The sequence below is a fragment of the Pomacea canaliculata genome, linkage group LG12 (genome assembly GCF_003073045.1).
Source record: "Pomacea canaliculata isolate SZHN2017 linkage group LG12, ASM307304v1, whole genome shotgun sequence".
In the NCBI taxonomy this organism is placed as follows: Eukaryota; Metazoa; Mollusca; class Gastropoda; order Architaenioglossa; family Ampullariidae; genus Pomacea; species Pomacea canaliculata.
This window is the reverse complement of record NC_037601.1, coordinates 19,182,181-19,207,189: the sequence shown is the minus strand read 5'-3', so window position 1 is coordinate 19,207,189 and position 25,009 is coordinate 19,182,181. Positions and strand designations below refer to the sequence as shown.

The 25,009-nt window shown below is 34.6% G+C and overlaps 2 protein-coding genes and 1 pseudogene across 4 annotated transcripts; 2 read left to right on the top strand and 1 right to left on the bottom strand.

Moving 5' to 3' along the window:
• Position 1: 1 nt before the first annotated feature.
• Positions 2 to 4,272, top strand: LOC112553334 (annotated as a pseudogene).
• An 887-nt stretch (positions 4,273 to 5,159) lies between these two features.
• On the bottom strand, positions 5,160 to 13,678 carry LOC112553332 (tRNA-dihydrouridine(20) synthase [NAD(P)+]-like). 3 transcript variants are annotated; one of them, XM_025220468.1, is made up of 15 exons: positions 13,422 to 13,678; positions 12,289 to 12,440; positions 11,617 to 11,662; positions 11,245 to 11,336; positions 10,548 to 10,591; positions 10,060 to 10,120; positions 9,595 to 9,642; positions 9,183 to 9,248; positions 8,761 to 8,918; positions 8,310 to 8,475; positions 7,390 to 7,511; positions 6,826 to 6,987; positions 6,448 to 6,535; positions 6,233 to 6,306; positions 5,160 to 6,035 (listed from the first exon to the last, which is right to left on the bottom strand). In XM_025220468.1, exons 2-15 carry the CDS (start codon positions 12,397 to 12,399, stop codon positions 5,651 to 5,653), a joined length of 1,623 nt encoding a protein of 540 aa, XP_025076253.1. In that variant the 5' UTR covers positions 12,400 to 12,440; positions 13,422 to 13,678; the 3' UTR covers positions 5,160 to 5,650. The 3 variants fall into 3 exon arrangements, with proteins under 3 accessions (XP_025076253.1, XP_025076252.1, XP_025076255.1); XM_025220467.1 differs by having other exon boundaries at positions 13,427 to 13,678; XM_025220470.1 differs by lacking the exon at positions 13,422 to 13,678 and adding an exon at positions 12,736 to 13,403.
• LOC112553331 (nuclear pore complex protein Nup93-like) lies at positions 13,679 to 24,260 on the top strand. Its single transcript, XM_025220466.1, has 23 exons — positions 13,679 to 13,809; positions 14,233 to 14,427; positions 14,820 to 14,937; positions 15,206 to 15,268; positions 15,539 to 15,667; positions 15,883 to 15,957; positions 16,317 to 16,409; positions 16,672 to 16,817; positions 17,311 to 17,443; positions 17,815 to 17,912; positions 18,170 to 18,307; positions 18,679 to 18,854; positions 19,083 to 19,274; positions 19,627 to 19,753; positions 20,351 to 20,423; positions 20,843 to 20,887; positions 21,892 to 22,008; positions 22,254 to 22,372; positions 22,526 to 22,643; positions 22,768 to 22,851; positions 23,175 to 23,245; positions 23,495 to 23,558; positions 23,760 to 24,260. The coding sequence occupies exons 2-23, from the start codon at positions 14,246 to 14,248 to the stop codon at positions 23,877 to 23,879; spliced, it is 2,481 nt and encodes an 826-aa protein (XP_025076251.1). The 5' UTR covers positions 13,679 to 13,809; positions 14,233 to 14,245; the 3' UTR covers positions 23,880 to 24,260.
• The last annotated feature ends 749 nt before the right edge of the window (positions 24,261 to 25,009 follow it).

Genomic DNA, 25,009 nt, shown 5'->3' with positions numbered 1-25,009 from the left:
ATTATGGTTTAGGTTGGGCATCGTGGGATAGGTCGTCGACTAGCTGAAACACCAAAGATGGCAACCATATTTTTGGCTTGACGGTCAAGATTTATGTGAGTAAAAGTTGAATAGTGGCTGTTTTGTGAATATTTTGAACAATGGAACCAGGTGCTTGCGCAGAAAAATCCGCCCTTGGCCAGACCAGCGAGTTTATAGTCGCTGGGAAATATCGTCTTGTCCGAAAAATTGGGAGTGGATCGTTTGGCGATATCTACCTCGGCATCAACATAACAAATGGCGAAGAGGTTGCTGTCAAGCTTGAATCCATAAAAGCTCGACACCCCCAACTTTTGTACGAAAGTAAGTTGTACAAAATTCTGCAGGGTGGTGTTGGAATTCCTCACATCCGATTCTTTGGCCAAGACAAAAACTACAACGAACTTGTCATGGATCTCCTGGGGCCAAGTCTCGAAGATCTATTCAACTTCTGTTCCCGCAGATTCACCATGAAAACCGTGCTTATGCTTGCTGATCAGATGATTGGTCGCATCGAGTACGTCCACAACAAAAATTTCATTCACAGGGACATTAAGCCCGATAATTTCCTCATGGGTATCGGCAGGCACTGCAACAAAGTCTTTGTGATTGATTTTGGTTTGGCTAAAAAGTACAGAGACAGTCGCACGAGAACCCACATTCCCTACCGTGAGGACAAGAACCTCACAGGAACGGCGCGCTACGCCAGTATCAACGCTCACCTGGGAATAGAACAAAGCCGACGTGACGATATGGAGTCACTTGGCTATGTTCTAATGTATTTCAACAGAGGTAGCCTACCCTGGCAAGGTCTGAAGGCTAACACCAAGAAGCAGAAGTATGAGAAGATAAGTGAAAAGAAAATGTCAACACCAGTTGAAGTGTTGTGCAAAGGCTTTCCTGCTGAATTTGCTATGTATCTCAACTATTGCAGAGGTCTGAGGTTTGAGGAGGCACCTGACTACATGTATCTGCGCCAGCTCTTTCGCATTCTTTTCCGTACTCTCAACTATCAGTATGATTACACTTTCGACTGGACCATGCTGAAGCAGAAGGCAGCTGCTGTTGCCCAGTCTACCACCACCGCTGTTCCAACTGCTGGTCGCGGCTAGCATGGACAGTTGTTTGGTTGAGCAGATCAACAGCTATTGTTGGTCATAAAGAACTCATGGTTTACTTGTGTCATTCTGCATATAATGCGATCAGAGACTCATTTTTATCTTGTTATAAACTTAAAACACAAAGTAGGGTTGTTGAATAGTTTTAAAATGTACACAGTACAGCAGAATGTGTGGTCTGAAAAGTACTGATGGGGACTTGAAGAAAGAAAATTGCACAAGGTTAGAGGTAAAAGCATACTTGCCTTATGGTACAAGTGATCCATTACAATCTAGAGGGAGGTGAAAATATTGCGTTAAAAAAACAACTCAGTACTAGTAGAATTTGTATGTACTGCCCTTACAGTGTAAATGTATATAAACTTTGGTGAAAACAGTTGGGAAGTTTGTTAATGATAGTAGTCATGCAGCTGCATTAGTTTTATTTTTGCTATATTTAACAAGTATATAAAATAATCATATGTGTGGGTTTTTTTTTCTTTTTTGAGATTGCAGTTGCAGTTTTATAAATACCTTTCAGTCACTGTCATTTTCTCAACATACTGTACTCAAAAAATTATCAACCAGCAAGAACCAGACATCTCAGAGAATCTGTACAAGTCTTCTTCAGTCATACTAATTTGGTTTCAGTTTAAATGCAACTTTGCTAATAAATGAGTACATTTATTTTGAATCTTGTTTTAGCAAATGACTTAAATGATGTGTGTGTGTTTTTCTATTTTGTTTGAAAAGTTTCCTGCATACCTGGATCTAGTATTGATACATCATGGACATAACGCTGCTTACTTCTTATCCTTGCTATTCGTTTATGAAATATGTCAAAAGCCAGCACACTTGGGTTGCAGTTAAAACTGTTGCTTCTATAAAAATATTAAAATGCTGCTTTTGTTTTTTTTAAAAAATGCAAATTGTGCCATCTGGTTAACACTGATTTTCCAAGATTGAAGGCATGCTGATTTTATCTTAAATACCTGGCTTTAAATAAACATTTTTTGAAAAGAATGAAATAATGTACATTGTAAAGGAGAATATTTTTTTTCTTATGCAGTGGCAGATTCAGTTATCTTACAATGGGAAGCTTTTTCATAGCATGCAGTTAGAAAATTTGATCAAATTTGTGCAGATACTGAATCTTTACAAGTTATTTAAAACACATCTTTGCAAAATGTTCTGTAGATAAGAACATTTTTTTCTTAATGCAGACAGCTTGTTTTCATAAAATTGAAAGTTTCAACAGATTCCCATCAGATACACATACCCTTTTATTGGCTCTTGTCCATAGTGTTGCTGCCTTATGAGCTTGAAAGAATGGAGTAATTTGTGTTTGTTTCAGAAATATCTTGCACCATACATGCAGAGCATTTGAACAGCATCTGAAATATGATTGAATTTGAGGATGGAGTTAATGTTAACAGTGTGTTTTATTTTTGTCTATAACGTTTAAAGGTACATGATCATGCTCTTTCTTGTAAATGTGTCATGACAGTAAAGGGCATACAGAATTTGTTAATCTTTGATTTCTTGCACATGGCAAGAAAATGTCTGTTTTTTGGGTTTTTTTTTTTTTTTTAATGTAAAATATTCTTTGCGCTCATTTGGTTTCTTTTTTGAGTGTGGTTATTCAAAATGTGGTATTTGAATTATATGTACATTTGTGATTGTCAAAGGAACATAAGTTCAAAGATGTGTCATTCATCACAGTTTAATAATATCTTCACAGATAAGTTATCTCATCCTGTTTAGATTTTGCCCCCACCTTAATCAAATTTTGGCTGTGGCTCACTCCTCCTGAGATAAATATATTCTTTTTCGCTTTTGTGATTATAGTGGCAAGAATTTTAAACTGATAGGATCAAAGAAAATATTGTTTGGTGTGAAAAGCAAGCTTTTGTTTTTACCTGGAAATAATTATTAGCTTGTCAACATTTACCAAAAAAACATGTTAGATTCAGACTGACTAGCTTATGTGCCATATACATAAACAACACCTTTAAAATGCTAGGCATTACCCTGTTGCAATTCAATAGTTTTAAACAATGGCGGAAAAGTCTTTATAGAACTATGGGTAACACAGATCTAAGAAGCTCGAGTGATGCCATCAGAAGCATAGCCATTCAAATACATTTGGAAAGTATTGGTGACCTATCATGTGTGCTTATGAAGTAATATGTCTTTCTGGTGATCCTGTACGAACTATTCGGTCAACTGTATACCAAGAGTTATATAGTTAGAATTTGACCCAAATGTTGGAAAAGCAAATATTTTGTCATCCTTGAATGATTGAAGATATGTTAACTTATTTAAAAAGAGCAAACATGAATTGTAGCAATTTCAGAATAGAATTACAGTTTATCTATTATCAGTAGTACAGTTTATTTTTATTTAACCAGGTGGTTAGTGATTGAAACAAATTTTAAGTCTTAAAAAAAAATTGTCATTTTGTAACTTTTAAGTAGATAACAAATAAAGTGTCGTAAGGTACTACAACTGAGAGCAGGTGGTGAATTTTCTGGATGTATCTGCAAGCGTTCTGACAAATTGCTGATTTCTTTCTTGTTTAATGGGTCCTTTAGTATGGTTTGGGGGGGGTGGGGGATCATAACTGGGCACATACAAATCTTTGTGGCAGCTGGGTGCAGGTCTCTCACCTATCACTTTGTAATACGTAAGATTAACATTTTAGAAATGTGTAAGGCTTGAATCACTTTATTAAAAAAAACCTAGCCAAAATTGTGTACAGTGTGAACTATTTTTGTATTCTGTATGCTGTAATTTTCATCTTTGGTTTGTTGCACATTTCTTCTTCACGTTTATACTGACAGGCTCTGGGGAGTTTTATGAAATGTACTTTTTGAACATGTACAATGCCTGATAGCAAAATACTTTAGAGGTGCACAATTCTTTTTTCTTCTCTCTTTTGCTCTTTTATTTATTAATTTTTTTGTGTTGGCAAATCCAAGTGCTTGGAGCTACCGGGGAAATAATCTTTAAACATTTTATTATAGAAAACTGGCCTGTGATCTTGAGCACCACAACAATTCTACAGGTCCTCTTGTAAGTTGGAAACTGGATAAACAGTGCTGTACATTTTGTGTGCTTCATGTCAGTTGTAAGAAATAAATCTGTAGGAAAAATATTTTGGCATCTTCATTTGTATAGAGAACTGAATATTTGTGTGGGAAAAGGTGAAATCAAATTGAAGCTTGCCCAACACATCCGAGATGATGCTTGTGCAAAGGTAAGTTAAAAACCAATAGCATAGTCCAATTTGCCTTTAGCATTAGTGAAGATTATGTTCAATGCTTTCTCTGGATAAACATAATCAGTTTTTCTCTGTAAAAGAATATCAAGGCAGACCATGCATGATGTGGAATCTGAAAACTTAGCTTTCTGCAAATGTGAGCAAGCAGCTGGATTTTGCCACTGTTAACAGTTGCAGCTGGTGATGCTGTATCCGAAGTGCCACAATATATATGCCAAGAGAAGTGCGGGCAGATTGCTAAAAAGTCAGTACATATTGATTCCTCCCCTGCCTCACCTCCAAATGTCCCTCAAAATTCAAGCATGATGTCATTAACTAGTGGAAAAACTCATGGCATCAGTATCTTTCATGAGTCAAATATGCAAGGTGAAGTTAGCTTTCTTAAAGATAAAAATTATTTTAAAAAACATTTAAATAAAAAGTTAGCCTAACTGAAGCGTGAAATCAAGCCAACTTAATGAAATAAAGCATGTTTTGTCAATTTTTTTCTGATTTTTGACCAAAATAATTCTGTTTTATTTCTTTGAGATATTTGGGGGAGTGGGAAGCACACAGGAACTGACTTAAATTCTAACTTTTAGGTTCCATTGAGGGTTGTAGTTAATACAAAAGTTTCAAGCATGTTAGTAGGACACTAGCTAACTTCTGTGATGTCACAGGAAATGATTTTCAAAATGACTTCAGAAATTCTGATGTTGAAAGATATTCTTTAAGACACCCAGCAGCAGGGTTTTAAATAAAAAAGGAAAAGAGAAACTATATGCCACCTCACCATTTTTCTTTGTATTGTAATTCACTGTTATATCTACATAAATGTTTTGTGATGATAAAAATTCCATGCATCCAATGAAATCTTCAGGTAAGAGCTGACATCATTGACCACAAAATAGGAGTGGCCCCTAAAATGAGATGCAGAGATCAGTTACAGGCTGTGTACTCTCATATGTGGTGGTGAATTACAAGAAGGTAAATATCTCATGCATTTGTACAGTTTTGTTTCATAAGTGATATATAAAATCATTGATCTTCCCTCAGATTTAAATCTTATAATCTTAAGTCTTATACAAAGGTTCAGATAATGACCTGTTTTTATAGTTCTACAAATTAAGATATCTGCTTAATTTCAGTGGCCTAATGTCCACTGAACAGTTACTTGAAAATGCTTTCATTCAAACACACAAAAACATACATCATGACCAGTATCAAATTTTTAAGCATGCTGAATGCAGTTACAAGAAAGATGTCCCTGAAGCTATGTAAAGTCTGCTGTATAATAGCATTCTAGAGGATTTTCGTTGGCCATAGTTTTGGCTACTTTCAGGTCATCCTCTTCAGATTTCTTTGACTCTTCAGGGTATTTTTGCGTTTTATGACAATCCCATGATGAGGCTTTCAATAACTGAGTTTCTAAGGTAACAAAACATTCCTTATTTTCATCTTGTCTTTTAACATTGGCTTCTGCATTTGCTGTCATCAAGAGTGTCTCCTCTTGAATCTGAGCACTGGCAACACGGTGCCATTCTTGTCTCATCTCAGGTGTTTGATCATCAGGTTCTTTGATTCTGCCATCATGAATACCATGGACAAGAAGGCAACACATAGCAGCTGCCTGTTCTGCAAACTGTTTCTTTTTTTCCCTGCGAAAGATAATTTCTATGAGATTGTTGCTTCTTTCATGAATTCTTCAATCAAACCTAAATACGTCTATTTAATAAATTAATTTAATCTTTAAAAAGGCCTTTTCTCTCTTACCCATAAACTGTAATGAAATGGGAGAAACACTGGAAGGGAAAAAGAAATTCTACACATAATCTTAAACAATAGCAACACTCACCAAAAGGGAGTTGTATACCATTTGTCATCTACAAGTACTCGACAGTGGAAGCTCCGGTCTTCAGCATGTTCCTCCTATAATAATAATTTCTGAGTAACTTTCAAGCAGCAACAAGAACAAAAGACAGACCATCCTTGATGTTTTTCAGTAGACCCTCACACATTGCTTGGCAGACATGCATGCAAAAGAAATGTACTTTTAAAAAAAAAACTCACTGTCTTATAAACTGGGCTCATAAAGCAGCACTTCCGACACCATTCATGAAGACTTTGTTTTGGACTCATGGCAGGAAGGTAGCACCTTCTACCAACACAGAGAGGGTACATAAAATGGGAAATATTTTAAATTGAAAAATCATATTGATTGTTGTCTTCAATGATGAAGGACAGTGAGAGGTGAGAGCTTTACTGAGATTAATGTAATTTCCTTTAGTCAGACTGGTGTTTTATATTTTTTTCACTCAATTTGTCTTTTTTCTTGAGTCGGAATGGATACTTGCGCATTACAATCGGTCCTTTTTAAAAATTATTTTGAGATTTATCTGTAACCCTGTCAATTTCTTCGTTTTGCAGTTGACTTTCCCCTATACTTACCGGTCAAATTTGACTGGCAGCTCAATTAGAATGACACCATCATCTGCTTTACGGCGCTTAAAGCCACATCCAACTTCATCCTTCTGCTGTTTAATTAAGCTTTCTTGCTCCTTCCTATCTTTCTGGACTTGGTCGTACTCTTCTGTCATTCCCCACACTGTGCTGAAAACAAAACCTTTATACTGTGAAAATTGTTTTAGGCAGTCTTTTTGTATGTGTGCACACACACATATATATATATAGAAATGAAAATATAGTTTTCAAATTCAAACCATTTCAATCACCAATAAATTGTAAACAGGTTTTTCCGAGGTTAGGTGGTCATTTAAAAAGTATCTTGCCTGTGAGTATATGATCTGGCAACCATAACGGAGTGTCATGCCAACCAGCAAGGCTCATACTCTTATGCTGAATCGTATGAGCCCCGCTTTTTTTTTTTTTTTCCGTTCAATGCTTTTATATATTGATAAATATCACTGAAATAGCAAAAGTTATTTTTTTTTAAATGCATGTGTTAAGAAAAGGTAGATAAAAAAGAAGTAATGTTCCTCCTTTTCCAAGTACCTTATCTCATCCATACTTTTGACTGACAGAGTTCCTTGGCCTTCTGGCATATCCATAGATTCATGCATCATTTGAAGAAGGCAGTACTTTGTGTTGATCTCATTATTGTCATACTTGAAAGCCTGTGCAGAATAAAACAAAGAGAAAAGATTGTAATAAAAAAAGATACAAACATCAACAGACAAAATCCTGATTTTTGAACACCAACACTCACAGACCCCCTCCCCCAAAAAAAAGAGACAAAAAGAAAGATCATTCTGCTGGTAGAAGAAAAAGCTAATAATGCACAAAAATCTTTAAAGTTACATTCAAAACACCATGATCTGGGATTACATTTTTAGCAAAGTAAGCACTGATAAGAATTTAAGGATCAAATAAATGAAATAATACCAATCCCCTCGCACTATTCTTCAAAAAATTTTTTTACCTTGAAACACCCGTGAACTGTAAGGACTCTCTAAATTAAAAAAATCCACAGGGTAAAATAGAAAGTTAAAAGAAAAAACTTTTGATTTATCTAAAACTGACTTGCACATGTCTCGTGTATCTGGAAGTGATTATTTCCATTGCTTCCATGAGATGGTGTTTAGCAGCATGCTCAGCATAAAATTTCAGACACCCTCTCATTTAGCTATGGTGTGAATAGCTGATGAAAGCTGCGGCAGTACAACTTTTTTTCCCCTGTTTTTTTCACTTTGTATTTTGTTACAATCATCCTTTGAGCATTAGAACGCTCTATAAAGCCCTGTTTCATTATTTCCCACTCCCCATTTCTGTCTCCATTATTAATCTGAGATGGTTCCATTTCTTTCTCATAAAAAATAATCTGAAAAAAAATTGATTGCTTTTAAGTGAAAAGAAAATGTGTGAAGTAAAGGGTACACCAACCCTTATTAGTATGTTGCTAGACTGATACTTACATATCTCAGGTATTGTCTCACAACATCGTACAATGGAATCATTCCCTCTTTACGGAAAATGGAGCAGTTCCATTCTGCAGCTCTGGCAATCATCACAGAGGAGGCACCAGTTTCAATACGAAATTTCTCAATATCTTGGAACTGCAAAATTTCTCTGGAACCACCACTGGCAGAATAACAGAACAATTAAATAGATATCAAATGCTATTTATCAAAATTATCACCAAAAAAACATCCATTTTAGAGAACAATTGTCTAGAAAGTATGCAATGCCTAAAATCATCTATGGGACTATACAATGACTATAAATTTAAGAACTATGTGGGATCTTCCAACAAGTCTATGTGCCATTTACTAGAAAAATAATTTTAAGTTTCATCAGCAATTTAGTGCTATCAAAAAGACACAAGTTTGAGTCATTCGATTTACAGGCAAACAGAAGATAACACACTTTGCAATAACTGGAATGGCAAGTGCAGATGCAATAGCTTGGATGAAATGATTGCGGTTCTTGTGATGAGGGCGTTCATCTCTTTTTCTTCCATGGACAGCCAGGGCTGCCACTTTAGTACTCTCAATAAGTTTTGCAAGCTCAATGGTTTTATCCAGCTGATAAGACAGCACAAAAAAATCTGCATTAAATTATATGTTGGCTGCATTTGCTATTTATCTGTTCTTTAAAAACTCTAACTTCAAGAGGAAAACTTAAACCTTCTGATTATTAACAGCTCTCATGCCATCTATGTACTGTTCTAGTTCATTAACCCAATTACTAAATGATAAATAACTATATCTTTGTTTAAATAATATTCTGAGTTAAAATGACAAATTTTTCATATACTCTGCAATAAGCAATTATTTTAAGGTACTTACATCAGGAAGTACACGAATTTTACAGGTGACTGGAATGGAAAGCCCCTCAACTAATGTGGTTAAAATCTGGAATAAAATAAAAGTGTCTTTCTATTTCCTGATTTAACAAGAACTGACATAAGTCTTGAATTAACTATGTTAGTGATCCAACACCATCTGACTAGAATTCCATCATTTATGTATTGTTACAATAATTGTCACACACTTAGTCTAAATTTGTGATAAATTCTGTGTGTGGTTGAGTGCATATGATCAAGCAAAAACACATATAAATGTAGAAGGAAGACCTTCCACAGGATAACAGTATTCAGTAAATAGTAATAAGTTAGCCCCTTCAGATTTTTACCAGCATGCTTCATTTGTTCTAAAGAAGATACGTGAAGGAATTTCTAAAAAAGAAAAAAGAAATTACCCTTTTCACTTTTTCAGGTTGTGTCAAGAGGGCACAGCCCATGCCTCCCTAAATGAAAAACACACACACACAAAGCATCAGTTTTAAAAGGGTTACACATTTAAAATGCAATCATGTACTGTACTTACTAAAATTAGAAAATTATACATTCTGAGGATATTTCAAGTTAATCTCACACACCAACATGGAGCCCCATTAACTCAACCATAAACATAAAATTTCAAGTGCTTTCTGTCCTCAAATTACTGCAAAAACTATGCCATAAAAATTAGTAAATAATATATTTAAACAATAATTTCTGCCCACAAAGGCTGTTCTTATGATATTTATTTCCCTTTTAAATACACTCAATGCTAAAAAATATTGCACAGTCAGGGAGGAAAACATCCCAACACAAAACTGTACTTCAAATCTCAGTATTCTGTACTTCATACTTCAACAAAAAATCATTTTAGTCAACTTTACCTTTATGGAGAACTCTTTTGGACAGCCCATGTTGATATCAATGCCTGCTACATCTTTCTCTCTATGAGATTGAGATTTTGACTAATAAAATTACTTCCAGCAAGACTATTTAGACAGCAACAAAGCACAATACACACAATTTCACAAGTAAATCTACTCCTTATACAACAAATAAATCGTCTATTTCCATTTTTTCCTAGGATACATTACTTTTGGCATCTAAGGATCATTATAGCTAAGTACATATGTCAACTTTGCAGATGTTCTGGACATGTTCCTTATAATTATATATATCCACACACACGCATGCCAAAAAAATGTAAACATAACATTAACATAATCTGTTTCCTAAATCATCAACTTGAAAATGGTGGTGATTTTAACAAAATTTAAGATGAGCCACTAACATAAAAAAAAAAACTTTCAAAGATATAAATGTATATATATATACAGCAAACAATGCAAATGTAAAACTTAATATGACATACACCATGCGGGCAGCTGCCAATGCCCTCTTGGCATCAGAAGTCCCCTGTAAAGACAGAAACTAAGCTGACCTATACATAATAATTAAAGTGCTCCTATTACAATTATATGCCACTAAACAATAGAGCCACCTTCTGTGAAATGTATCATTATTAGATTCTGTCATACTGTAAACATCATACAGTTTACTTGCACAAATAGTTATTAATTATGCTTATTGAGAATAATGTACTATGCTATACTTTTATATGACTGGTAGTACAGGTTATAAGAATTTTCAGTTTGATCAAAATCTTCAGGGGCCACTGTCATATATGCAACATGCTCTTAACCGAAACTTTATTATGACGGGCATGACTATCATAAAAACACAACTCAGCTTTGACTGCTAATAACCAAAAACAAGAAAATGATAAACCAAGCTATACTTCTGCCTTGAAGAAATTAATATCCACAACATTAAGGCTACTGTTTTTAACTTTCTCATAAGTTTTTTAACCCTGACTCTTGAATGCACATTAGCAATTGTGGCTGAAGAAATTTTTTTTAGAGAAAAAAGAACAAACAATACTTAAGGATTCCTGGCTATGGCTCTATTGCCAAAATGTTACTATGTAAAAATGTCAGCACAGATTTAAGCAATGATGACTATACTCAGATAAACTCTAATATAAACAGTAAATAGCTAAACTATCTCACCAGTTGAAAAATCACTTTCCCTTTCTCCTGTGGGCAGGTTCTGAACACTATTGTGCCATCTGACATCACAAAATCTATGGTACCAAGCACCCCTGTCAGAAATAACCACTGCTAATTATAGTATAACAAATTCCAGTGTCCAAAGATATATCTTTGAAATGTTTTAACTTTTTCAGTTAAATTTCAAATGCCAATTCTGAATGCAAGTACAAACATAAAATAGATGACATAAATAAGAGAAAAATGAAAACTATTTCTAAAAACAAATAGTATTTTTCTCACAATAAATAATTAAATCAATAAAATAAAAAAAATCAAAAATAAGATATATCTATATGAGAAGAGAGAGCTATTTGATTCCCAAAGTCATACCATTTTCAATTCTTTGGGAAAGAAGCAGTTTGCGGTCAATAATCTCCTGAAAATAAGATGAAAGGTGCAAGACATAACAAGTAAAATCTTACATAACAGATATTATATACATTACAAAGCCAAAGTTAGTGATAATCCCTCTTGGCAAATTTCAACTCCTACCCTAACAAACGAACTAGCCCAACAGCCTAAAAAAAAAAGATGAAAATGATGTAGAAGCAGACATCACTCTTTGTCACCAATAACCAGAACACAAGGATTTGCTTTGATTTATGATACTTCTGTAATTTAAGAGCATTTAAAATCTGCAAAATAAGGTAAGTCTACCATGGTCATGACAATATTAGGATGTATATTTGCAACTTTTGTACAGGGTTTCCTGTCATCCCTTACTCAAAGCAGGGGATAGTTAACTAAAGAAAATATACTGATATCACCACAGATTCTGAGCTTTTTCTTTTCGTTGCAGTAAAGTTATGCATAAAAACAAGTTATAAATTTAAATCAAACATACTCTGTATGTCAAAACTTGTGCAAAAAACTAAACAAACATTTATCAAAACTATTAGGACAATCCTTACTTTTCCAACTTTGTTTCTTATTTTATTTCATATATTTATTATAAACTTATTTATATGTATGATAAATTTGCTCAAATTTCTATAACCTCACCTCACAGTATACAAGGTCAGCACCATAGTCCAAAGCGAGCAAACGCATAGGTAGAGTACACACACGAACCATTGGTGCAAGGATGACCTTGTTTGCATATTTTTCTGACATGGTAATAAATCACCTTCTAAGTACTGATGCAGATAAAGAACCTGAAAGTAAAACATCATGGAAAACTGTAAGAAAAGCATATTCTAAAAAACAGATGTTATAAAAAGAGTGAAACATTAAATTGAACATTTTAACAAAAATGCTTATAACTGTAATTGTACTGTTGGAAATGGACCTCTTGGACTGTTTCAATCTGTCAATAAAATCCGATATCAATATATATATATAGGCCTTAAGAGAATGAACAAATCTATACACACACCACCTTGCCACACACATGCACACACTAACTCAAAGAAAGATACTTTGTTCTTTGGGACATCTAGATTAACTTACCTGTTGGTATTGGTAATCCAATTTGAAGTTAACATTGTGTGGTAATTTAACACCTTTGGTCTGCACGACCTTCTTTTTATAATTTTATGTGCATGCGCATGTTCATGAATGAGTAATGATTTCTATAATTAATGGTCGACTGTGGGCAGTGGTACATTGGTAGTCAACTCAAATGGTGACCATTTTTCCCAGCCACTGCAATGACCACTTGAAAACTTTATCCATATAACATGATGAGATTCATACTATGTCATCTTGTATTTGGGATATTTTCAAAAGACCCTTCTTAAATGGACGAACGTTTGACCAACTTCGGAAAAATTTAATACATGTAAAATCTGTTGCCAAACTTGGTCATGTTCATCCATGTGCCTAGTTATGAATGGTCTTCATATGCGAACATAAATCATAATTATGGCTCAGCCCTTTCTACTATTATTTTCATGATTTTAGTCGGCTAGTATGAATATTTACTGTAGCATTAACTGTTATTAAATTTTGTTGTGCATTATCGCTTCTTTTTTTCTAACACTGTAACAGCTATAGTGTTTACTTCTTAGGATACGATTACAAACACAAATGAAACACTATAAAAAAAAAAAAAGAGAAGTAATTTAACAGGTTCACTACAACGTGTTAACAAAGAAAAAACCCAAACAAAGCCAACAAACAATAAACCCACTTGCCTCACCTCTGACAATTTACACTGTACCCTGTATTAGCTGATAGTTACTGAAGAAGTGGTGTACTGTGCGTGCTCCATTAGATTTCGATGACTTCTGTCAATGGTAAACTTTTATTTATGCACATTTTTAGCAGCAGGACTTACAAAGAATTTTATTATATATTCACAAACTTTTGCATTTACGCAGAATTTAACAGAAAATTATTTACGTCGTCCCTCTGCAGACATTCTGCTATCATCGATGTACCACATTTGAGTTCTCATTCGGTTGGCAAAAGTAAGCCAGAGAAAAAAAATAGTCATGAACATTTTGGAGATAGAAACAAAGTATGTTTCCGTTTTCTAAGAGTTGGCGGTGACAGTCAAAACCATTTCTAAAACACTGGCAGGTTAGTCTCTTAAAATGTCACATTAACAAAGAAGATTATCATCACTTTGTTCACCATAACAGACTGCGTTAAAATTATAAACTAGACTGTGAAATAGTGATAGCTAGATAAAGTGAAACTAGTTAAAGGACCACACGCTATCATTGGATTCTATTACTTGTATTACGATTTTTTTTTTTTTAGTAAATAATCGTAAAAAAATTGCTTTCCACTGTAAAGTTATGTATTTTTTATTTCTAGCCATGAGGCATCAGATAAGCCATGTGCTGTGTGCTAGCGTATGCTTTATTGTAACAGTTACGACTGCCATGGTTATCCATGTCTGATAAAACTTTGTAAGCACTTTCCAGTCGTTGATTTATGAAGATTTGAAATATTTTGAAAGCATGTAAGTTCTGTGTGTTTTGGGGGATCTTGAAATAGGGATAACAGAAGAATGGATATGGAGACAGAAGGATTCAAAGACCTGCTACAGCAGGCTGAACAGCTAACAGCAGAAATGGACAGCGGCACAGATCTCCCGCATGTGGAACGAAATTTGGCGCAGATTCTTGAGTCTGGCCAAAGACTTATTTCTAGAACAGCACCAGCAGCTCATGATGACAGTGATATAAAGGCGTAAGAGTGTCATTTTTTTATTTTTTAATGATGCATATTTACAGGGCCAGTCCTAGGGGCAGGCAGACAAGGCATTTGCCTAAGGCCCCATGCTTTTGATGGGCCTTTCTTAGATATCAATTTGTTATGACAGGAACAGTTCTTTTATACGTCACAGATGGTCACCAGATAATCCAACCAATTTCCACCTTGACTATTGCCAAGAGATGACAAAAATCACTGACCACTAATATGACAAATTAATACCTATTTTATTTCTAGATTCTTTTTTAGCAACTTTCATTTGAAACCAGAGGTGACTGCTTTAGTTCAATAGCTACCTAGAATAGTTTCAAATTAGCTACCTACATGTATTCAGGAGCATAATTATTTATACTTTGTATACTCAATAGGGCTGTTCTGCTTGGTAGCAAAGGATATGTACTACCTAAAATAGCTGAACGTCTTGATGGATTGAAGGCATCAACCACTTTTGAGCCACTGGAACCTGTGAGAGACACAGATATTCAGGTATGCTGTTCTGTTTATTTGCTGTTGTGGCTAATAAATTTTTTTGTGTGGAAATAATAGCTCTGTTCTTTTAAAGGAAGCTTTAATGTTCAACTTGTGTTATTATTTTATAAGTGTTTTATGTTTCATCAATGTTACAAAGGTAAAATTTGATGGAGGAATGAAGTCACACTAGTCTAAAAAGAAAAACTCAGAGAAAATAAGTAGCAGTTTTACAAGATGATTTGTTTGTAAAGAAGACTAAAACCTGTTTAATATTTATCCTCAGGGATTTCTGAAGAATGAAAGGGAAAATGCACTTCTTGCAGTTATTGAGCAGACAAGAAAACATGTAAGTTTTTCAAGCTCTCTAGTAACTTCATTCAAATGGTCATGCTTTCTTTTATCAGATAGTTGTACTGAAATGCTGCATATGTGAGTAATGTCTATCAAATACTACATGATCATTTTCTCCAAATCTTCAAGTTGTGAAAGGAGTTATTTTCTTGAATTTAGAAATTCAAATTTGCTTACGGCTAAGGTTTTCTACCTTCTGTTGTGTCAAGTACTTTAAATGTGCTGTTTCTCTTGCGTATATTTGCACATTTTGTTCCTGTTGCAGACATTTGATGAAGTAGAAAGACATCAATGGGAGAGCATGGAAAATGAATGGGAAAGAGAGAAACAGAAGATTTTAAACACTCTGCTTGGCTCAGGACCAGATTTATTTGACTTTCAACCAGAAACAGAGGTATAAAGTATTTTAAATTGTTTTAAAAATGAGTTTCTTTAGTAATACTGCTATAGTTTTATATATATGTGTTTTATAGTTGTACTTACACATTTGAATAAAGATTTTTCTATTTTAGTGTTCATGTACCATTTAAGAAGTAATAATCCTTTATAACTGAATGCGAGAGAAAATTAGTTTGTATGTGTGATACCTTTTAAACTTTTTTGTTGCAGAGCATGAGTAGTGAAACTATCTTTACACGAGGTCGAAGCAATCTTGACCACATTGAGGTGGCATATGCACGGCAGGTAACAAATGGTTGCTTCTTTATTCTTGTAATCCACTGTTAGGCAAAATGTTCTTTTTGCAGGTCGATCTCAAAATTCTAAGTTATGCAGCAGTCATGTAAAATACCTAAAAACCCATACCAGGTGACTACAGAACCAAATGAGCTTTAAATCTCCAGCCTTCTGGCTGTAACATCAGAACACTATGTTTCTATTCAAAGTATTAAGTAATTTTAATTGGGTTTATCAACTAAAAGATAATTTTTCTAACTGTATTACACCAAGGTAATTTGTGCTGTTGAGTCTCACGTCAAGGGAAAGTGTTTGCTTATATATGACAATTTGTGTGTGTGCATTTATGGGTGCATATGATTGTGCAGGTTTTTGTATATAACGAAGAAGTAGTGGCCAACAGCATTCGTCCTAGCCTAGTTGATCTATTCATGGATGTGGCAAAGAAGATCAATGACAAGGTAAATGCCATTTTCTGGTTATTCTACCTTTTTCTAAAACCTCTTTATAAGTAGTCTTGCTTCTGGCCCCTTTAGGGATGGGGTGTCCTGGGCTACATGATATGAAACATTTAGTGAAACAATTTTTAACATGTTCACAAAAGGATGTTTCAGATGAGGAAATCATTTTTGTGGTAAAAGACTGACTTTGAGACACAATTTTCATGAAAGCATGAAGTGGAGATATATTTAAAATGTGAATGTACTTTTATCTTTGTTACAGAGTGTGCAGGACTTATGGGAGATGATACTATGCATGACAGACATTCCTCTTCCATCTTCCTATAGTTCAAAACCAGGTGCCCTCAGAAACAGTAAAGATACTCAGAGACTTCTAGTGTCTAAAGCTATTAGACATTTGGAGACAAAGTAAGTCCTGTAATCAACATCTATTTATTGGTAGATACCAATTTCCATTTAGCAGAGTTCTAAAATTTATAACGCATCGTTTTAAAAGTATATCCTCCTGATTGATCACTTCATTAAAAACAATTTCAGTTTGATAGCACAACGTGTTTTACATTGTAAATATGTTTCAAAATTCCTTTTAGTCCTTCAGATCCAATCACATTAAAAATATCTTTAATGACTGTCACAGGCTACAAGGGGATTGCATTTAATACTATGCTCATCTTTACCATACCATAGTTTACCAGATAACCCGATTATTAGGAGCTTAGAGGCTACATCTGCTTAACCAAAAGAATTTGTGCCCTGGTCAGAGGGTTAACCTAACCCAGGTGCATTTTCCCTCAACTTCTTTATAAGGCTCTGTAAAAAGGCTCAGCAAATGGTCAGGCCTGACTGAAATTTGGGTACATTAGGGCAGAGCATATTAAAATTGGTATGCTTTTTTGTGCAGTTTTTGCCAGTACCTAAAAACAGTTGTATATGAGAACCTGGAACAGTCACAACTTGGTGGTGTACCTGGAACATATAATCTTGTGCGGAGTTACCTTAAACTACACTTGCCTGTCATGGCATTCTCCCCTGAGGTATGTGCTTTCATTTTGATAGTGCAAGTATTTTACATTGTAAATATGTTTCAAAATTCCTTTTAGTTCTTCAGCATCCAATCACATAAAACATATTTTTAATGACTTTCACAGGCTGCAAGGGGGATTGCTTTTTAATACCATACTCATCTTTACCATACTACTTTATTTTCATAATGATGATCTATCTAGCTTAATTTTTAATACTGCCGTATTTACAACTGCTTCTTTTGTGTAAAACATTTGTTATTTCTATGTTATTAATTAACTTGCGAATTCTGATAGATAAGGTGGAGGGAGCAATGCTTATGCAGAAATTCTTTGTGGTACTGCTTTCTGTGTAATGCAAAGAAAAAAAATGCCATGTCCAGGATGGTATGTTAGATGACCAGCCAGTTTGGGCCCTAATCTACTACTGCCTCCGCTGTGGTGATCTGAAGGCAGCTCAGCAGGTTATTACTAAAGTCAGGTCAGAAAATTGTCTCTCATAGAATGAAAAAAAAGAACATTTTAGTAACACATTTTATAAACTTTATGTGGTCTCCTAAATGTAAGGTTCTAATGCTGTTTTGTTAATTTTATCAAATATCAGGGATAATGCTTTCACTTTTTTTTTTCTTGTCTTCTTAAAAATATTTTGGGTATTATAACAAAAGCTTGTTTTTAGGATATGAATGGGAACAAGTAGAAAACTGAAAATTTTTTTTAACTTTTATTTCTCAACAGTCATCAGTTGGGAGACTTTCCAAGCTACTTTAAGGAGTACATCAACAATCCACAACACAAACTGAGCATTGCAAATGATACCAAAATTAAGTTGCAGTACCGGCGAGTTGTCAAAAACAGTCATGACCCATTCAAGAGGTTGACATCATTTTTTTTCTTCCACATATTGTTTGCAGATCGGCTAAGTAAACGTTTATTTATTACAGAATGTCAGCATTGTGTTTTTGGTCTGCCAAATTGTATAATTTAGTATTTTCAGGATACCGAGTCAGTGGTCCATTATATGCAAAATTCATTACATTTTAAATTTATTAGTCCTATTTCAGCATGTTAAAATTAATAAGCAGCGTAAATGATAAGTAACAAAAAGTTTTTTGATACAAAAGAACATTTTATGTTTTATTGGTTACATTCTTCTTATGCGAATAAATGAATTGCTGCTTTTAAAGATAAATTCAGATTTTAATATAAAATGTGTTTGTTTTTTAAATGAATATGGTCATTTTCAGGGCAGTCTTCTGTGTCATTGGTCAGTGTGATCCTCATGAAGACCATGCTGATATCTCAGATAAAATTGATGACTACCTGTGGTTGAAACTTTCTCAGGTTGAGTTTGACAAAGTAGACAGTGGGCAGGAGTATTTGACATTAGAGGCTCTGCAAAAACTCTTATACGAGGACTATGGTGAGATTTTAGTACATTAGAAGAATTGTATGTGAGAGAAGTGCATAATTGGTATGTAATATTAACACATTCTGTTAAAGTTTGTTTATTCTTTGAATCCGATTTCTTTTCTTTCTTTTTTTTTCCTAAAGTGTACAGAGATCAGCTAGTTGCAGTCATATCTATTACACGGTGATAACAGCTGCTTACAGTTTCATGTGTTTCAGAAGCTTTCATTTTTTTCTACAGGGGAAAACCACTTCCAAGCATACCAGCAGCCAATGTTGTTTACACAGGTTCTTGTCTTAACTGGCCAGTTTGAGGCTGCCATAGAATTCTTATCTCGCCTGGAACATCTACGGCATCATGCAGTTCACATGGCTCTTGTGCTATATGAGCAAAACCTGCTGTTCATACCTACCAGCAGCCAGGCTCCTCTGTGTGAGCATTTGTATGCAAAGGGATGGAGGGGGGCATGTGTGTGGGGTTGACTGAGAAACTGTGTGCACATGAGTGTATGAACAGATAATATATATATGTCTAGTTGTAGGTACTTATAGAAATAGCCACAGCCATAATTGTCATAGCTTCCTACCTGCGTAGTCTTTGAGAACCATTTAACATCTCTGTGCTTCTTTTCCAACAAAAAAAAAAAAAAATTGATAAAAAGGAAAAAGAACCACTGCTTGGTTTTGTTTGTTTTTTTAATTGGAAAATAAAACTTAAAATCACATATTCGCACATGTATGTAAATGCCTCATGGGGAAAGATATAACATGAATCCCTTCTACAGTAAGTCGAGAGCCCAGTGACCCACCTGGGGTGCAACGACTGAACCTGGCCCGTCTCATAATGATGTACACCAGAAAGTTTGAAGCCACAGATTCTCGGGAGGCTCTGCAGTATTTTTATTTTCTAAGGTGAGCAGCTTGAAGTATTTTTGTGCCAGCAAATAAAGTAACAGTAATAGGTCTTATTTTCTTATCAGGTAAGGTTAGTGGAGGGTGGATATTGCTGGTCAGGAATATTTTACATGAGGATCAAGAAATGTCAATAACAGTGTGAAAGAATGTATATCAATAATATGCTTTTTAAAAATAGCTTATGGTTACATATAGATTGGTTAGGGTTTGGGTTTTTTTTTTTTTTTTTTTTTTTGTTTTTTTTATGTATCAATAATTTTTCTGTTAATTTATCATTTTTGTGGATTTCATCTCCCACCCCACCTTAACACACTCACCCCAATTTGTCACTTAGTGGATGTATATGCTTATGTCTGTCATTGTAATTGCTATATAGCATAAATTAGGCTGACGAGTTACAAACTTTAATTCATTTTTTTATAACTTTGTGAAAAACAAGAGTAGTTGTTAGCCAGTTATACTTTCAGGTTATTGGTATGCAAATATTCAGGTAATGCATCATTGTAACCAAAATACTGCATGTTGGTTTTCTTTAGTGCAGTTAAACATTTTTTAAATTTCATTCTATAATTTGAAATATTTTTACTCTTCCAGAAATCTTAAAACTCCAAGTGGTGAAAATCTTTTCATGACCTGCGTCAGTGAACTTGTGCTAGAGACACGAGAGGTGTGTAGATAGGCATAACTCCTTGCTCACAAGCATATATAGTCAAACAAATATCTTGCATTGTGTATAAGACTTTTGCATGTGTGCATGCTCATGAAAACACATACACTTATTCACAAACATGCACTCACAAACACAATACACTTTATAATTCCTTGTTAAGACAATTCAAAAACATGTTTCTTTTTTCAAATATTACCATGCTTTGTATTATTCGAGTTTAATGTGAATCAAGATCAGATTTTATGCATAAAATTAAACATTCAATAAGTCAAAATGTTTACGTGTTCATTTGGGATACATTTCTTGAAAGCACAATCTTAACAATAGAAGAGATTTAGAAAACTTTTTGTAAGTGGTCTTAGCTACTGAAAACCACAACAGTATGTGTGCATTCACATCTGTGTGGATTGTTTCAGTTTGAGATGCTTCTTGGTAGACTGGAGAAGGATGGGACACGACAGGTATATTTACGTTTATGTTGCTTTTCTTTGTTATGTATTTCCATCTCCAAGTTATTTTTGTGCACAATAAAATAATACATGGGTTATTTGTTGGTGACTTTTATATATATATACACACACGCAGTCTTATATTGAAAAATTTACTCTTTTTATTCTTCTTTCCTGACTTGCATTAGCATCGTCCTTACTGATGTGTATATCTGAATTTTCCTGAAAGTTTGCTTGCATGAAATGGCTTTACTGCCATTTGCACAAGCACATGGTCAGTCTACAGACATTGTAAATTTAATTTTTCCACCCTGTCATGAGGCATGCTTATTGGACAGCACTAATACTCCTAACACTTCATTAGCTTTCTTTTAAAAAGAATTACTAAAACCGTTAAGTTTTGAATGATTAGGTATTAGGTGTCAACAGACTGACGAATATGTGACTGTGGGTGGCAATTATTTTTAAAAATCTGACTCCATGTAAAATTTGCCAATTACAGTCTGCACATTTGAGAGTATCTGCAGGCCTTACACTCCGAGGGGAATTAGGGACTGGTAAAAATAGTCACTTCAAACAAAGATGGCCAAGAAGAGCCTGTTTCTGCCTTTTTTCCAGACAACAAAGTTATTCAGAACTCACGTGGCCATGTTAAAGGTCTTAACCTGTCACGTCATGATACATTCTTTTCAAAACTTTGCAAATTGTTCAAAATACTATTTGCTTTATGATTATGATAATACAAGGAAATTAAGTAAAATGGCTAACACATAGAAAATCCACTTTTAATTTACAGAAAAAACTTTCTTGTAGCATATTTTCCTCTTACAGTTCATCATAACTATGAACTGTTCTGGCTGCATGTATTTCAGAATAGCCAGAAGTTTTTGCTCCTACCCATGGGAAAAACTGTTGAAACTATTATGAGAGTTTGAAGGTATGTTTGTGAGAGTGAAAAAAGGAAATGTAATGAAAATTAAACAATAAATATATCTTTTGTTATTTTTGTTTTGCAGCCTGGTGCTATTGATAAGTTTTGTCAAGAAACTGGAAAGATTATAGAGCTTGTTGCTCATGATACAGAGGCTAAGGGCATGTTTGAGGAGGCAGTGACCTTATACGAGTTAGCCAAGGTAAAGCTGTATTTACTTGGCGTATGATCTTTTTTTCACAAAGAAAGCTCTCAGGGACAAGATAAAATTAGGCAGATGACTTTGTGTTTTCTGATTTGTGTATATACATACTATACTTTTGTAAACTTTTAATACATGAGCTTTTTTTGGTGTATCTTTGGAGAGATTTCTGTTAACTTTGCCTCTTTAAAGGTCAGGTCATTTCAAAAGATGAATGACATTTTTAAACTTGCTGTTTGCCTCAGAACCAGGAAAAGGCAATAAGCCTGATGAATAAGTTGCTGAGTAAAGTGGTATCCCTTTCCTCAAGCCCAGAAAGCAACCGTGATCGTCTCCAGAAACAAGCTGTTTTCATGGCAGAGAGGTGAGAGATTTCTTTCCAATAGCTGCAAAGATACTAAAAGAAATGCATAGTACCTATGTTTACTTTTTTTTAAAAAAAAGATGAAACAGCATGTGTTTAAAGTTTTGATAGCTATTTTTAAAAAAAGCAAATCTTTTGATATTTTAATTACAGGTTCCGGGCCATGGGTCAACATACCAGCACTACAAATTCAGGAACATTCTATCTTCTGTTAGATCTTATCACCTTCTTTGACTTTTGTCACACTGGCTCTGTAGACGAGGCATTGGATGTGAGTATATAAATATTGCTCATGTTATGGTAGTTTATTCATTTGTGCTTGAAAATACGGATGGTAGATGAAAGTTGTGAAACTGATTCACAAATTACAACCAAAAGTGCATTTTTGAATGCAGATAATGAAGCAGCTCAAGTTGTTACCTTTTTCACCTGAGGAAGTTGAGCTCAGAGTCAGCAGTTTTCGGAACTACACTGATGAGGTTAGTCTGATTCACTTTAATGCCAAGTCATTTGGAAGTTAGGGTGTCCTTTGGAGTTTGTTTCACCTAGGTTCTGCTTTTTTTATTTTCATTGTTTAGAACTGGCTTTTTCCCTCTTGCCTTCAGTCAGTTTTCAGATTAAGTTCTTCCTAAACTTTTTTAAAAAGAAAAGTAAGTAAACTGGTGTAATCCATCCATTGTGTGTGTGTGTGAGAGATAGAGTAAAAGGTGTGCTTGTGTGTGAGCATATATACATATATAAGTGTGCATATATACATATGTAAGTGGTCATGAAACAAGTTTAATCTACTTTTGTTTTCCAGATAAGGAGAAATTTGCCAGATATTCTTCTCGCAGTTATGAATCTTCTGCACAGAAAATATGTCAGCATAAGGTGCGTGCCAAGAAAAAAAGTTTCAAGGTTACTATGGGTTTACTGTTTATTTATTTGCACTATCATCAGTTTATTGTTATCTGTTCATTGACTTTTTTTTTATCAACTGCTTGATTTTATAGCTCTAGAAATCACCTCAATATGACCATTGCAACACATAATTCTTGCATGTCAACTGAGTAGCAAATGACAGGAAGCTCTGGCATCTGCTGCAGTGGGCTTTAGATTAAAAAAAATTTTTTTTTGAAGATCGTCTGGCCCGCTGAGTCCTGTGCCCACAGTTGGAGTTGTGAAGGATGGTGGAAAGGAAAATGTAACTATTCATTTGCTTTTTTATAATGTTAAATATTATATTTCTAAAACTTTGTTTATCCCTCCCCTCCCCCCACTCCTGTAGTAAGTTTAAGAAATACATCTAGTTTGTGGAAGAAAAGAAATGTTATTGCCTTTTCATCAACTTCTTTATCAAAAGTAATTTCAATATCTCAACTTTCATAAATTTTCTTCTTTCCAGTATCTAAATTATCTTCGAAACCAGGCCAAGACTCTCATCATGTTCGCAGGGATGTTACCGTACAGACTACCTGGAGATGTCAATGCCCGGCTTGTACAGATTGAAGTACTTATGCACTGAAATACATCTTGCTATATTTGGTAACTGGGACGTTGATTGTTCTTCACGTTTTCTTCCACTTATGAGAAGAGGAAAGTGAACATTTGCAGACAGCTGTTAAGAAGTTGCCATTGTGCATCAAGAGATCCTCATCATCTTATTTTAAGACTGATTCAGTGAAAGCCATGCATGTTTTTTTGTTTTTTTTTTTCAAAGCAGATATGATGAAAGTATTTTGTAAGTGCATAAATAAATGTTGGTAATTCATAATTTCAATGCATTTTACACAGAAAGCTGCTGTTTATATGCCATTTTATGTGAACAAAATCGTGAATGGACAAAGTGAAACAAAGCATATGTAATATTTCTACACCGTGCAAATATAAATGTGTAAGAGAAGAATGTTTTGAGTTGAGCATTTATACAGTTTTACACAATCCTTTATTGTGCACACTCAAACATGCACTTGGGCTGGGGACCAGAACACTCCAGATTATATAAGACATAATTAACACTAGTCTTTGAAGCATAACACCTATATCTCAGGGGGTGTCCAGTCACTTCATCCCCAGACACTTCATTCCCGACACTTAATCCCTAGACTTTTAATCCCCTAGACTTTTAATCCCTAAGCACTTCATCCCCGACACTTCATCCCCGACACTTAATACCCAGACACTTAATCCTTTATAAATCAAGTGCAACCTATAATAGATTGTTGGATGCAGTTAGAGAGCTAAAGCCTAATGCAGCCTCAGAGACTATAGTAACAGACTTTGAGAAAGCTGCGACGACCGCTTTTCGAGAGAAGTTTCAGTCATAAAGAGTAACGGGCTGTTACTGTCACTTAAGTCAGGCGGTATTACGCAAAGTCACTGAACTGGGTGTGAGAAGTGACGATGATGAAGACTGCGAGTTACGTGGAATGGTCAGATGCCTCCCAGCACTTGCCTGTGAGGAAGACATTGTCGATTCCTTCGAATTGCTTGCAGAGTCAATGCCACAACATGATTGCATGCCGGAACTTCTATCCTACTTCGAGCATACGTATATACTGTATATATTGTTGAAGAACATTAAATTTACTAGCTTATATGAACTTTAATGTTGTAGATGTTCAAATGACGTTGAAGTTAATAGCATGATTTGAA

Excerpts from the sequence above, each read along its gene's own strand:
- LOC112553331 (XM_025220466.1), top strand. The coding sequence starts at position 14,246 with ATGGATATGGAGACAGAAGGATTCAAAGACCTGCTACAGCAGGCTGAA. Across the intron at positions 18,308-18,678 it reads AGTCATGACCCATTCAAGAG|GGCAGTCTTCTGTGTCATTG; the intron begins GTTGACATCATT and ends GGTCATTTTCAG. Across the intron at positions 22,644-22,767 it reads CTGTAGACGAGGCATTGGAT|ATAATGAAGCAGCTCAAGTT; the intron begins GTGAGTATATAA and ends TTTTGAATGCAG.
- LOC112553332 (XM_025220468.1), bottom strand. The coding sequence starts at position 12,399 with ATGTCAGAAAAATATGCAAACAAGGTCATCCTTGCACCAATGGTTCGT. Across the intron at positions 10,121-10,547 it reads TTGGCAGCTGCCCGCATGGT|AGAGAAAGATGTAGCAGGCA; the intron begins GTATGTCATATT and ends TCAATCTCATAG. Across the intron at positions 8,919-9,182 it reads AAATTCGTGTACTTCCTGAT|CTGGATAAAACCATTGAGCT; the intron begins GTAAGTACCTTA and ends CTGTCTTATCAG.